The 13,866-nt window shown below is 45.8% G+C and overlaps 2 protein-coding genes across 3 annotated transcripts; one reads left to right on the plus strand and one right to left on the minus strand.

Annotated features, from left to right (window-relative positions):
* Positions 1 to 604: 604 nt before the first annotated feature.
* ddit3 (DNA-damage-inducible transcript 3) lies at positions 605 to 3,744 on the plus strand. Its single transcript, XM_028998609.1, has 4 exons — positions 605 to 758; positions 2,069 to 2,137; positions 2,541 to 2,749; positions 2,914 to 3,744. Exons 3-4 carry the CDS (start codon positions 2,594 to 2,596, stop codon positions 3,622 to 3,624), a joined length of 867 nt encoding a protein of 288 aa, XP_028854442.1. The 5' UTR covers positions 605 to 758; positions 2,069 to 2,137; positions 2,541 to 2,593; the 3' UTR covers positions 3,625 to 3,744.
* A 1,044-nt stretch (positions 3,745 to 4,788) lies between these two features.
* On the minus strand, positions 4,789 to 13,848 carry mars1 (methionyl-tRNA synthetase 1). 2 transcript variants are annotated; one of them, XM_028998424.1, is made up of 22 exons: positions 13,575 to 13,848; positions 12,697 to 12,787; positions 12,537 to 12,615; positions 12,324 to 12,455; positions 12,167 to 12,242; positions 11,903 to 12,075; positions 11,501 to 11,610; positions 11,121 to 11,237; positions 10,843 to 11,046; positions 10,295 to 10,496; positions 9,865 to 9,939; positions 9,598 to 9,768; positions 9,224 to 9,319; positions 8,415 to 8,532; positions 7,994 to 8,207; positions 7,771 to 7,902; positions 7,253 to 7,357; positions 6,745 to 6,940; positions 6,341 to 6,412; positions 6,212 to 6,238; positions 5,846 to 5,971; positions 4,789 to 5,298 (listed from the first exon to the last, which is right to left on the minus strand). In XM_028998424.1, exons 1-22 carry the CDS (start codon positions 13,675 to 13,677, stop codon positions 5,149 to 5,151), a joined length of 2,769 nt encoding a protein of 922 aa, XP_028854257.1. In that variant the 5' UTR covers positions 13,678 to 13,848; the 3' UTR covers positions 4,789 to 5,148. The 2 variants fall into 2 exon arrangements, with proteins under 2 accessions (XP_028854257.1, XP_028854259.1); XM_028998426.1 differs by lacking the exon at positions 6,212 to 6,238 and having other exon boundaries at positions 13,575 to 13,847.
* Between the last annotated feature and the right edge of the window lie 18 nt (positions 13,849 to 13,866).

The raw sequence follows: 13,866 nt of genomic DNA on the forward strand, positions 1-13,866 counted from the left end.
CGGACCCGCGCAGACCGTGTCAGGAGCGACTTGATAACCAAGCATGTTTTTTTTTTTTTAGGAAAATCTGTCGTGTAAAAGAAAAGAAAAAAAAACAGTGCTGAGAGAAGCATTAATATTGCAGGGCATTTTTTTTGCATGTGTACTGCGAACGCAAGCAAAACGAATTAAGGCTTTTTTTTCTCTCTCTCCCCGCCACATTTCCCTACATGGGTATTTTGTCTAGATTTAGCTTTAACGAAAGACTGTTAAATAAAACATGTTCAGATTCCGCTGGTCTTATCTCCGACTAGAAACTGGTTGCCAACGATTGCATCATTCCTTTCATGTGACTCCCATACGCCCCAAATTCGTCCTGGCCGCCTCATGACTGCATCACGTCTTCCTTATCACACAAACTACCCGAGCGGGCGACAACCAGCATCGTCGCCGCGGCCCGCCCGTTCCTCCTCGAGGCGGCGACTGATTGGATGTCACTAAGGCAAAGAAGTTCTTTCTCCGCCTGCGGTTGGCTGAGCGGCGTGCCCGTCACGCGTCGGCGGCCAGGCAGCGGTCCGGTGGCGGCGAGGGGGCGGTGCCCTCCGCAGAGTTCGGTTGGCGCGGCCGTATATAAAAGCTCCCCGGGAGTTTCCGAAAAAATCACATTCAGTGGCTTATACTGAACAATGGTTAACATGCGCCATCACCAATCTCAACTAAAATACATACATACCGCGTACCGAGGGCAGTCAAGAAGACGACATAATAAAAGAAAACGGGTAAGGAACTTTTTTTTTATTGTCACCATATTCTCTCCCACTGCACTCACTTTTCTGGGTTCTCCTTCTTGTTTTATTGTTGTTGTTGTTTTTTTTCGGGGCGCCCTGCCGCTTCACACCTCCCGTTGTTTCGGAAGAACGTGGACGTTTTGGCAGCCCACCCCCCCGCCCCGCCGGGTCTGTTTCGGGAACGCAGCTGGCCTCGTCGCCTTAAAGCCGCGGCGGGCCGACTTCTGCCCACTCCGACGCGAGTGACAGCTGTCAGGGACGCTCCGAGGTCGCCGACGTCTCGCGTCTTCGGTTCCCACAACTAGTTATTGTTCCACCCCCCCCGCAGCTTCCCCGCCACGTGAATTATTACAAAAAAAAAAAAAAACAAGAAGAAGAAGAAACAATCAAATTAATTCGCACAATAGTTATTTCCTTGTTTTGTTCAGTTTTATTTTTTCCATTTTAGTTCATTTTATTGCATTGCGACTTTGACACCGCGTCGATCCCGTGTTCCTTTTCAGCCTTTGTTTCCTCTCCGTGCTTGTACTTTGATTCCATGACGTAATTTTCTGGCAGACGCCTGCTCCTCAGAAACACGCTCCAGACCGGGGCTTGCATTATTAAAGGGGGGGTAAAAAGTTGGTAATTCCCCCCCCCCCGCCGCCGCCGCCCGACAGCCGAACGCCCCGTTTAATCGGCCCGCGTCTTATTATTTATTTCGGCGCACATTTCTTCACTCCCGTCTCCGCGGGCGCGTCGCATTCCTTCCACATTTAAACACGGCACCGTGAAAAAAAAATCGCCTCCGATGCTATAATGATCCCCTGTATTTCCCGTATATCGCACGACCAGACGTCCCCGTGTCTTGGGATTATTTTACGACTTTTGAGTGCGAGTCGTACATTTATAAAGCGACCGTGTGAATTCCTCGGGACGCCCGGCGAGGACCGCCAGTCCCTCCCGCCGCCGCCGGGGGCGCCCGCGGGGCGGCAACGCGCCTTTGTTTACATGGCGAGCGCGGTGACCCAAATTTGCTGCAACGTTACCCGAGCAATGACGGGGCCGTGCGCGGGTTCGGCCTGCTGCCGCGCCACAGGTGCGCCCGAACCGGGTCGTTTATTCGCGTGTTATTCCACACGCCGGCACCACTGCACTCTGTATCGGTGCGAAAATGACCTATCCCCCCCCCCCCCCCCAAGCTCTTCAGCAGCAGTTGCTTTGTTAACACCCCCCCCCCCCGTTTTTTTCTTTTAAATAAATAAATGTGACTTATGTAAATTAATTTTTTTTTTGTTTGTTTGGTTTCTTTTTTTTTTCAGATTTTTTGGGACAATCTGTCTCCGACGACACGTCGTCAAACTTGATTACCAAGGAGCAAAAAATAAAAGGTGAGCTTTATACTAACCTCATATTTCATGTTCAGAATGATCGATTGACGTGATTTGGTGTTGGTTTGAGCAACAGCGTATTCACGTGATTAATGGCTGTTTTTCCAATTAAATAATTAAGCTAGTCGTGAGACTTGAGACATGTTTGAACATGCCCGGCGCAATACATGGTGTCGGCCACCAAGTGTCCTCATTTTGCGATGTTCGCATATTTCATATTTTCAAAAAAAAAAAAAAAAAAAAAAAAAGTTACGTGGATTGATCATCCTTCCTTGTGGAAAATATTTGACTTACAAATCATTTGCGTTAATCAGGGTCATTTTATGAAATTTTTCTGTGGCTCGCTGGTTACTTGCCGGACGTTGCGGTTTAAGGCGTCTGTGTATCGTACGGTGGCCCGTAGGTCCAGTGTGTACCGTGTGGAAGAATATCTGTGCGTTGCGACTGAGTGCTGAGATGACTGCGGAGTGGCTGCATCTGCCCCCACCGTATCCCCCCGGCGTGGGGCCGCTGTGTGGTGCAGAGTTGGAGGCGTGGTATGAAGACCTGCAGGATATCCTCGGCTCTGACGCAGGTGGGGCGAAGCACGTTCGTGCCCCGCCTTGCTCGGAGGTCAGTAACGACGCCAGAGAAAAGCACGCTATTTTTTTTTGGTCGGACTAAAAAAAAAAAAAAACATCTATAAAATGGTACAACAATTTTTATCGTAATTTCGTAATCGTAATTTTGCCGTATGTCTGCCATGTTTCACGTGTCTGTTCCCTCCTCCCTTCCAGAAGGAGCCAGAGTTTCTGGACGTGCTGGAGAGCTGCCCTCTCACCTGGCTGACGGACGGGCAGGTTTGGGGTGAAGGGGTGCAGCGTGTGATGGAGGAGCCCAATCCCCAGCCGCCCAGCCAACACCCCGCATCCTGCCTGAGCCCCCCGACGGAGGACGAGAGGAGAGGAGCTGGGGCGGGAGAAGGACGGGGCTCCGGTGGAGATCTGCTGCCTCCGGAGTTCTTCGAGCTGCTGGGCGGGGTGGGTCTGGTGGAGAGCGGGGTGGTTATGGTCAGCAGTACAGCCGGCAGTAACAGCCACCACCCTCACCAGAACCCACCCTCGCCCAACAGCAGCGAGGAGGAGCTCCCCACGGTCCCCGACTCGTCCTCCTGCTCCTCTTCCTCCTCTGCTTCCCAGTCCCCGACCATACACGGCTCCCCACCCAACTCCCCATCCAACCATCAAGCCACCGCCAGCGCCTCCGTCCCCACTGTCTCCTCGTCCAGGCTGGGGAAGCGCAAGAGGGGCGGGGAGAGGGGCAACAGCGCGTCTCCAGCCTCCTCGGCCAAGAAGAGCCGGCGAGAGAGGGAGCAGGAGAACGAGAGGAAGGTGCAGGAGCTGACGGATCAGAACGAGCGGCTGAAGGCGGAGATCGAGAGGCTGGGAGAGGAGGTGCAGCGGACGCGCCGAGCTCTGATCGAGAGACTAGTCAACACCAGGAAGTGAAGGAATGAGAATGAGAGAGACAGCCAGCGTGTGTGAGTGTGAAAGAATAAGTCATGGTGTAGCGCAGGGAATGATTATGCTTGGAAAAGGTAGAGAGGGGAAAAAAAAAAGTCAAAGACATGTTGCACAGGAAAGGCTGAAAGGAAGAAATTTAACAGAGAGCCTCCCTTTAGAGAAGAGTGATGAGAAAGTTAAGCCAAAGATTACAAAATGCCCCATTATGCCCTAAAGAAAGCACCCCCCCATCCCGAATCCCACCCATGGATTTAATGGGTTTGAGTGAGGAGCACAGTTCTGACGGTTGAAGCTTCGATTCGATCGGCAATAGATGCGAGATCTCACGGTTGAATTTTTAAATCCAACGTATTTTTTCATTTTCAACAAAGAAATTGTAAAGCGAATAGAGTGAGTGGCGGGAAGATTGTGGGCATTCATTTGCCAATGTTGTCTTTTAATTGTCTTCTTCTGATCAAGGGCTACATTTTTTCTTTAATTTGCCTTGCGCATAAAGAGATTACGAGCTCAGGAATGTTCCGGTCTGACTGCGGTGGGGAATATTTTTATTATTATTTTCATTTCTTAATTCTCAAAGGTAACTTGTTATGTGGCCTCCAAGCTTGAGTGTGTGTGTGTGTGTGGTTTTATTTCCCCCTTCTATAAGAGTAATTTTTTTTTTTTTTTTTTTTATAAAAATAAAAAATGTAGTTTGGTGCAGGTGCTAGAGGTTACCGATTTTTAACATTTTTTTTACTCTGTCTAGGCAGTAATTTTAAAGAGATGTACTAGCTCAGCCTGATTTACCAGCTATTTTTATATATACTCTGCAATACTGGCAGTGAAATGAAATCGCTGCCATTCTGTACTGTATGTTATTACAATTTTTTTTTTGTACATGTACCTGGCCTTGTAAACGTGCATGCTTAAACCATTTATTAATAATTAGGAAAACCATGTTACTTGTACCATACCGGAAATTTTGCTTAAGCAGTCATATAGTAAACAATTGTTTATGAATAAAATAAATTAATAAAAAAAAAGTATAACATTTTGTGGCCGAGTGTGTGTGTGTTTTGTTTTTTTTTTTTGTTTTTTTAAACTTAATACAATTTTAGGAGCATCAAGAACAAATGAGTTTAGATCAAAATAGGTATGAAAACACAAGTTTACTTTGTTTTGAAAAATCTCCAGGTTGCTTGCATTATAACATAAGAGGCTAAAATAGTTCACAGTTCCCAGACAATCATCTTTGACAGTTTTATAAAAAAAAAACGATTTTATCTCTGAATAGGGAAAATAAAATGAATGAGTTATGAAATCGGTACGGATGAATGGGCTGCCTCAAACGCACTTGATGGGGCGCGAGTGTTCATGAGTGCGTCTTTCATGTTTGCTGCCTCAGAGCCCAACCCAGAGCGGCTGACTTGTTCATATTCAGATCCCAAAACCGTGCCTACGTCTCCATACCTGCCCGTCACCCTCTCCTCCAAGCGAATTTCTCGTCTCCTGCACTAGGCTTCTCTTCCGTCACTTCCTCTTCCCTTTCTGTGTGGCGGGCTCCGGGTCTCTGCCCTCGGCCAGCGCCAGCTGCTTCTTCAGTTCCAGCAATTTGGACACCTCCGCAATCACCACGGGCTTTTCCGCTTTCTGGGCCTTCAGGGTGCGCACCTTCTCGCCCTGGTCAGAAATAGGAAACAGGAACACACGTATAAACATATTTCATCATATAGTAGAATAACACTGCCATCCTTCTACAGCAAATCCACCAGTGCACAGCTAAAGCAACAATTTTATCTGCCACCAGTGAAAATATAAAACAATTTAGTTCAATTCATCTGAAAAAGAGAAAAAGAATTAATGCATATAATTAATGCATTTTGTGTTACACTGTATGAATCTGGAAAGAATGAACACCTGAACTAACACGTCAACTTGTGCTTTACCGACCCGTTTAAATTAAAATCTACTTTAATGTTAAAATCACAGACCCCGTAACTAAACATGTCAATAACAGCTCTGGGTCCTACCCAGCATATAATTATATTTCATTAAATATTTAAAACTGATAACCAAAACAGTCAAATCAAGACCATTAACCATATTTATTCATTCCCACGGGTAGTCTCCTAGCCATGCTGCCCGTGTTCCCATCAGCCCCAGTCAGCGTGCCGTGTCACGGAGGCATGTAGCCCGGCCGCGCCGGTTCCCAGCCTAATCCCGTTACCTGCTCTGCCACGGCTGCCTCCAGCTGTTTGGCTTTTTCGGGGTCGGCACCGACTGCTCGAGCTGCAGGAGCCTCGGGGACGCAGGCTTTGGTGCTGGCCACATCCTGGGGTTTTTCAGTCTTTGGCTGAAATGTAGGAAAAAGACCGAGTTTCCTGCCAATGAAGACTCAAGTGAATTTAGAGTCAAACTAGACTGAGTTAACAAGGCTGTTAGTCTGATCAAACTTACACAAAAAAAGTGGAAATTCACATGCAAACGCAATATGTTAAAAAAAAGGACAGACAATATGGATTATGCACATTGCACTTCAGGTCACACGTTCCGAACGCCTACATATTTTAATTCACACAACACACAAGTCTACCTGCGGTATAGATATTTCTTCCTCTGGCTGGAAATTGACCATCAGGTTAAAATAAGTATTGGAAAATGACAGAATAAAAAAAAAAAAAAAGACAAAATTATCATTAAAAAAAAAATAAATAAATCTGACCTGCTGCCCACCAAATCTTTTTCTTAGAGCTTCAATCTGATCGGTCTCCAATTTCTGAAACAACGGGCTGACCTGTGGGAAGGGACACAAGGAATTAAATATATTCCTTAAATGAACTATTTGAAAGCCTGGTATGTAATAAATAAATAATTACCACACGAGAACAAGTAGGAAGGAACCCAGTGGAATGAAAGATAATGATATTTATTTTTTGGAAATGACTTTTCTGTCAACAGAGTGTGGCGCAGCCTTCACAGATCTGCCGCGTGTTCCCCCAGCTGCTCTAAATGACTCTAATGAGGCATCTAATTACACAGCTCGCCACGGAAACACAGACGGGCAACACAGACTGCGCCGGCAGGGCCTGGGGACCGCGCCCCGCGCCGCCACGGCGGCTGCCTTACCGTGCCGATGCGGTGGCCGCTGGGCAGGGAGCGCACAAAGATGCCCTCGCCCCGCAGCATGGCATGGGCACAGGACTCTGGAGCTCGGAGCTGCTCCCGGATGGTCTGGCTGACCGTGGGCATGTAGGGCTCCAGCATGGCAGAGAGGAGGCACGCCACGTTCACCGACACGCCCGTCACGGTGCCCGCTCGCTGCCTGTGATACGAGAGAGAGAGAGCAGGCTCAACTCGGGCTTTCCTCTTGCGCCACGCATCTTAACTCATTTGATCATTTCGGAATAGATAAACTAGTTTTAATTCAGATTTATTCCTAATCCCAGACGGACAGATTTTGTTAAATAAATAATAAATAAATGATGTATCTTTATCATTTATACAAATTTATATTAATTATCATATTTGTATTGTGTGAATAATATTGTCACCTTTGCTTGGCTTACAGTAATTTAATGTCTTCAAAATTCAGAAGATTTACTAGAAAATACACGAATTCTATTGCTGAATTCACCTTTCCGGAGCCCCTCCTTTGATGTTCTTCCACGGCTCGTTGACCTGAATGTACTGGTTACCGTGACGAGAAATGTTCAGGATGCACTTGAGGGCCTCGCGGATCCTGGCGGGAAAAACCGCGACAGCGACGTTCAGGACCGTGACTCCAATATTCATGAAATTAATTTTTTTTTCCCCCCTCCACGTTTACTGAATCACATTATTCCAACTTTGTGACTGCAAGCCTACTCTTCACTTGCCACCCTCATAAGGAGCGTCAGAAAAAACTGCCAAAAAACTTTCAGCTAATGAACGCAGATGAATTCAGGGGATTTCTGCATGATAGCTAAAAACCAAAAATTGCTAAAAATCCCAATATTGCTGCATATGTCACTAAACATGAAACCATTTATTCTGTATAATGACTTGGGTCAAACAGGTAAATCAGGATAAATAGAAAAAGTTCGAATCACTCGCGCGCACACACACACAGTTAGTAAATATGTAAATATAAGATGGGATCAGTGTGACACTCACCTGACTTTGTCCAGCAGCTGAATGTACTGCCGGAGCTCCCAGCCCACCTGGGCCAGGAGCCGCTTATCTTCAGCCTGCAGCTCCATCTCCGGCACGCAGCCACCAAAGAACTTGGAGACAAACATGCCGGCCCTGGAGGGAAGAAGAAATGAGGAGAGAACTCTCTCCTCCTGCGCATAGAAGACGGCCTGGTGACAAGCGTCAGGAGGCCTGGGCCGCTCACCTGTTGATGAAGTTGCCGAGGTTGTTCAGGAGCTCGGAGTTGTTTTTCAGTGCCATGTCAGCCCAGGAGAAGGCCGAGTCCTGCCCCTCTGGCCTCAGGTACAGCAGGTAGAAGCGCCAAACGTCTGATGGGATGCCAGTGTCCTGGGCCATGTCCCCGAACACGCCTACTCCACGACTCTTAGAGAACTTTGTGTCCTCATAGTTCAGGTATTCTGGGGAGGGGAGGGGGAAACCATCAAAAGACCAAAACTACAGGATACTTATGTGCAAAGAAAAGCAAAAAAATATGTTAAAATTGACTTAATATTAAAAATGCCAAAAAGTGTTAATCCCAAAATATACATTTTTAATAATTTCAGTTATTCTACTGGGCAACAAATTATTACAGAATTAAGATTAGATAATTCACCGCTTATTACCCGTGGCGACCAAGTTGTTGACCAGTGTGTAGTTGTCCTGAGCACCCAGCAGAGAGCAGGGAAACACCACGCTGTGGAACGGAACATTGTCCTTCGCCATGAAATTGTACAGCTCCACCTAGCGATGAAAAGGGCGAAGTGACCTGAGCTCATTTTCTCGCCATCACCCACTAGTAGACGAGTAGTTCATTTATTTATGCATATTCATTTGACCTTAAACATACCATGAATTTTACGATAAGTGAGTCATGAGAAATTATTTAAGTGAACATACTTTAACTCTACAGCCATAAAAACTCAGTGAATGAGGCTCTAGGTGAATGTATAATACATTATAGTGAAATGTAAAAATTCTAAAAATGTATTAAAATAAAAAAAGAAATAAGAAATATACACAAAGGCCACCTGGGGCATCCAGATGCCATATAGTCAAGATGATCAGCGTTGGTGCAAGTAAAATTATGAGCAATTGAGTGTTCAGCAAACAGATGAAAAAGTTGGCCCAGGCCCACAAAAACACCTTTTTCCAACAGAAAGCAGAAGCAGAAGGAATGGTGAGATGTGGAGGGGCTGAGTCAACATTTCGACCTTACCCCAGATTAAATGTTTTGCTGTGGCCTGAACCGCAGTTTACACTTCAGACAAAAATGTCAAGGAGGAAAAGTACCAAAACACAATAGATACTGAAACGAAACTTTAGCACAACCACAATGTATGTCGCCATTTTTTTACTCTTGGTTTGCATGATTTGTATGGTTCACATATGTGAACCGAAACACAGAACAGAACTTTAAAACCGGCTGCCATACCTGCTGCGGGTTCTTCCACCACTTTTCCCACTGATCTGTGTAGTTGGCCGTGATTGAGAGGTAGCCAATGGGAGCGTCAAACCACACATAAAACACCTGGGGAAGATACAGAATTCCGGACAATATGTATGAATTGTGAAATGAGTCTACATGTGTTATGTAAATTAATTTTACATTCATTTAATGTGTTATAATTATGGTCAATATTTACATCAAATTCATAAATAATAATCTGTTTTTATGTTAATTATATTTTATTGAGAATCAAGTTAAAAACCACTTGGAACAGTTAACCATTTTGTAATTAGGGTCATATGGCTGCCATCTCCACGTTATGATGATTTTACAGCTCATCTGAGCTGTAGTTGTCTCACCTTGCTGGAGAAGTCTGGATGTGGAACCGGAGTTCCCCACTGCAGGTCTCTGGTAATGCAGCGGGGCTTCAGCCCGTCCCTCAGCCACGACCGCGTGATGTGCCGAGCGTTAGTCGTCCAGTCTCCGGTACTTAGTGAACGATCCAGCCACTGCTCCAGATCTGGCTCCAACTGGGATCCATTTAAAAAAGAACAACGCAAATAAAAGGTGAAAAGCAGCACAAAAAAAAAAAAACTAAACGTACAAATAACAGCAAACTACACAACCTTGGGCAGGTCCAGGAACAAGTGTTTTGAAGACCTTACAACTGGTGTCAGTCCACACACTTTACACTGAGGTGCCTGCAGAATGGAGACAAACACAGATTAAAAAAAATTATAGGGGTCAAATCAACATCTTCTAATATTAAGTGTTTTTTTTTTTGTTGTTTTTTTTTTTTTTTTTTAATGGAGCTGTGAGCATCAACTGCAAATACGGACAAGATCAGAGATACGACACGCCTGTGCCGAAGGGGGGTAAAACTTTTATAAAAAATTATGACCTAATAATAATCATAGTCATAAAGTAAATCATATCACAGTAAACAATATTCAAGTCGTCATCAGGTAACTGATTAAATAATTTGGCATCCTAAATACATATATCGTGCGTGACATGTGCCATTTATCTGGACCGCAGGGCACTCTGAACCCTGACCTTGAGCTCCACCGCGTTGATGAGGCGGCCGCACTTGTCACACTGGTCCCCTCGCGCCTCGGGGTACTGGCAGTGGGGGCACATGCCCTCCACAAACCGGTCGGCGAGGAAGCACTGGCAGTTCTCGCAGCGCAGCTGCTCCACCGTGTCCTCGATGAGGAATCCGCGGTCGTGCAGACGCCAGAAGATGTCCTGGGCGATCCTGAGAACCGGGCATGAGCAAACAAGGCAGAGGGGGTTTCATCAGACGCCGCCAACTCATTTATATGGATTATGTGCAATTGATATGAGCTACGGTAATAAAAACATCATTAATGCAGAAAATATTTTTTACTGACAGCCATTCCTACGTATAAATACTCGACACACTGTTCAGACCAATTATATTCATCAACAGTAATTCACACAGCTTCCTTTCCTTTAAGGAAGAATCCGTATCAGTATAGAATGTGTCACATTAATTAGCATGCACTCATAACACACACACACATAAGTAATAAATAAGAAGTGTGTGTAGGGGGGAGGGGAAGACCAACAATAACACTTACTCTGTCTGACGCGGGGTTGTGGTACGACCGAAGAAGTCAAAGTCGATCTGAAACCATTTGTAAATGCTGGAGTGAATGGCGTGGTATTTATTGCAGATCTCCTGGGGCGTGAGCCCCTCCTCCCGGGCCTTGTTCTCGGTGGCGGTGCCGTACTCGTCCGTCCCACAGATGAAGAGCAAGTTCCAGCCGCGCAGACGGCCGTACCTGATCGTGCGAAAGGTTGCAAAGGATCGTGGGAGCGAATTTGTAAGGGATATTAATGTTTTGTTTTTTTTTACCTGGCAAAGACATCAGCGCTGAGCACACAGCCAATGATATTTCCTAGGTGAGGGACGTTGTTGACGTAGGGCAGGGCGCTGGTGACCAAGACATTACGCTTGCCCTCCTGAGGCAAACTGAAAGAAAATGGGGACAAAAGGGATGTTGGAATACAGACAACAAAACTAAATTAAAAAAAGGATGCATTCAATAAGAATTCGCCAAGTGACTATAGCTATTAATGTGAAACGTTCAAAATACGTAAGACATGAAAAAACAAGTAGCACAGCACAGAATAAGGTACGTTCTAAAGATACCCTGAGCATATTACACAGCAAGTGGGTGTGTCCACCGTTCAAATTTATTTAAAACTGGTACATCTCTAATTGCATATGCTCACATGGGATGCTGTCGCTCAGGTTGGGTTTGGAAGTCTGTTAGTCCTAGGCTCCAGGTCCGAGCTGCAGACTGAAGCTCCTCCTCCGTCATCAAGTGTTCCGCCTCCTCCGCCTGGTCCACCGCAGTAATGGCACGAATGCACCAGAATTACAAACATATTACGAACACACGCACCCGCTCGCAGTATTAAAAGTACAGCGCGACAGTAAATTCCCATTATCACAGGAGAATATGAACTGCGACCACTGTTAGATTTTGCCTCGGTGTGGTAGAAAAGGTTATTATGGCCTCACTGTTCAGTTCTATATTTAAAAAAAAAAAAAAAAAAAATCCCGTGTAAAAATGCACCAAATCCACTTCCACATTTAATCCGTATACGAGTGGTTGAACAGATCAGCCTCACCCCCGTCTGATTGCACGGTGGAGTGTCTCTCCGGAGGGTTATAACCGGCTGCTTCTGGAGGAACCCCTTCAGGGCCGCCTGTCCTCGTCCCTGCAGCACCCTCTGTGCTGCAGACTGGCAGGCGGGCAGCGCCCCCACCCGCTCAAACCAGGTGAACACCGATGTCAGCTCAGCTGTAGCATCAATGCAATCATAGTTCCATATTAATGCCATAAACCATCAGGTGTGTCCTCCTCAGGTGGAGAGGTCCAAAAAGCTTCATACCTGGGCGTAAACTGGGCTCAAGATATAACGGGAAAAGGGCGGCCCAGAGGACAATGTCTTCCACGGCCACAGTGTCCTAAAATAACAAATCATTGTTGCAATGAGTACACCATCTGAGTCGAAGGTGATTCAATGGAAACTAATACATAAAACACACAGATGTGAGAAATGAGGAAGTCCTTTTGCTCAAGTTCTGCTCCAAGAAGTTCATCGGGTCTTCAAGAGCCTTGGCTGCTTCTGCACTTTTCCCCTGCAGCACCAGCATCTGCAGGGCGTGTCCCAGTATGGGCTGCAGGAAAGAAACACTATTACATTAGAAATTCGGCCACTCCACAACAATTCCAAACAGATCTCACGACAGCAATCATACCTGAAGTTCTGTCGCCTCCCATTCCAGCCACTGGGTGCTGGCATCAGCGGGTGCTTTCCCGCCAATTTCAAAAAAATATCTGTTGAGGACAACGGGGAAGAGAATGATGTGAAAGGAGATTCAATAAACCGGGTGCTGGGTCAGAAGCAAAGCAACTCACTGGCAGATGGCATTTGAGCTGAAAAGGTGCTGTCCACTGGGAAGCAGAAGCACTGGGAGAACTGGACGACTTAGAAAGGGCACTACTTTCTCTGGAAAAAAGAAAAACCAAACACATGAGTATGGCCATTCTTCAATGGGCACTTCCAGAACAAATGACCAGTTTAGATTTAACAGGACCTACAGTACAGGCCAAAGGTTTGGACACACCTTCTCATTCAATGTGTTTTCTTAAATTTTCTTGACCATTTACATTGGTCATTGAAGGCATCAAAACTATGAATGAACACATGTGGAGTTATGTACTTGACAAAAAGTGGAGACCTGGCCTCCACAGTCACCGGACCTGAACCCAATCGAGATGGTTTGGGGTGAGCTGGACCCCAACAAGTGCTAAACACCTCTGAGAACTCCTTCAAGACTGATGGAAACCTTTTCAGGTGACGACCTCTTGAAGCTCATCGAGAGAATGCCAAGAGTGTGCAAAACAGTAATCAGAGCAAAGGGTGGATATTTTGAAGAAACTAGAATATAAAACATGCTTTCAGTTATTTACTGTACATAACTACACATGTGTTCATTCATAGTTTTGATGCCTTCAGTGAGAATCTACAAATGAGAAGGTGAGTCCAAAACTTGTACTGTACGTGAATATATCAGAATATATAGTTCTAGATGGTTCCATTTAACTCACAAAGGATACCTGGTTTCTAGCAACAACCAGCTGTGTTCTGAAGTTATACTGAACAATAAAGTACACAGAGCCAGAATACTGCTGCTAACCAAGACAGGCAGATGCACAAATTCATTAAACTATTAACACAGACAAACCAAAACACAGACATCCATAGAACCGATATAAATATCCGAGCGTTTTACCTTCGTGGTTGACATTCTCGATGTCACATTTCACTCCAGTAAGTTCCAGCACTGCCAGGACCTTTATACAATGGGGGTTCCCTTCGCTTACGAAAAGTTTCATTTGGGCCGCTGTAACTTTCACCTGTCACTCGTCTCGAGGTCCCAGTAATCGTTCCGTGAGCTTTGTTACAGACTGACAACGAAACGCAAGCGTGAAGCCTCAGGAGTGCGTCACTCTGCCGGTTGCATCCACGCGCTGATGCAACGAGGATTCAACCACAATGGCCGCGCTGTAGTTTTCGCATCGAGC

The sequence above is a fragment of the Denticeps clupeoides genome, chromosome 12 (assembly GCF_900700375.1).
Source record: "Denticeps clupeoides chromosome 12, fDenClu1.1, whole genome shotgun sequence".
Taxonomy (NCBI): Eukaryota; Metazoa; Chordata; class Actinopteri; order Clupeiformes; family Denticipitidae; genus Denticeps; species Denticeps clupeoides.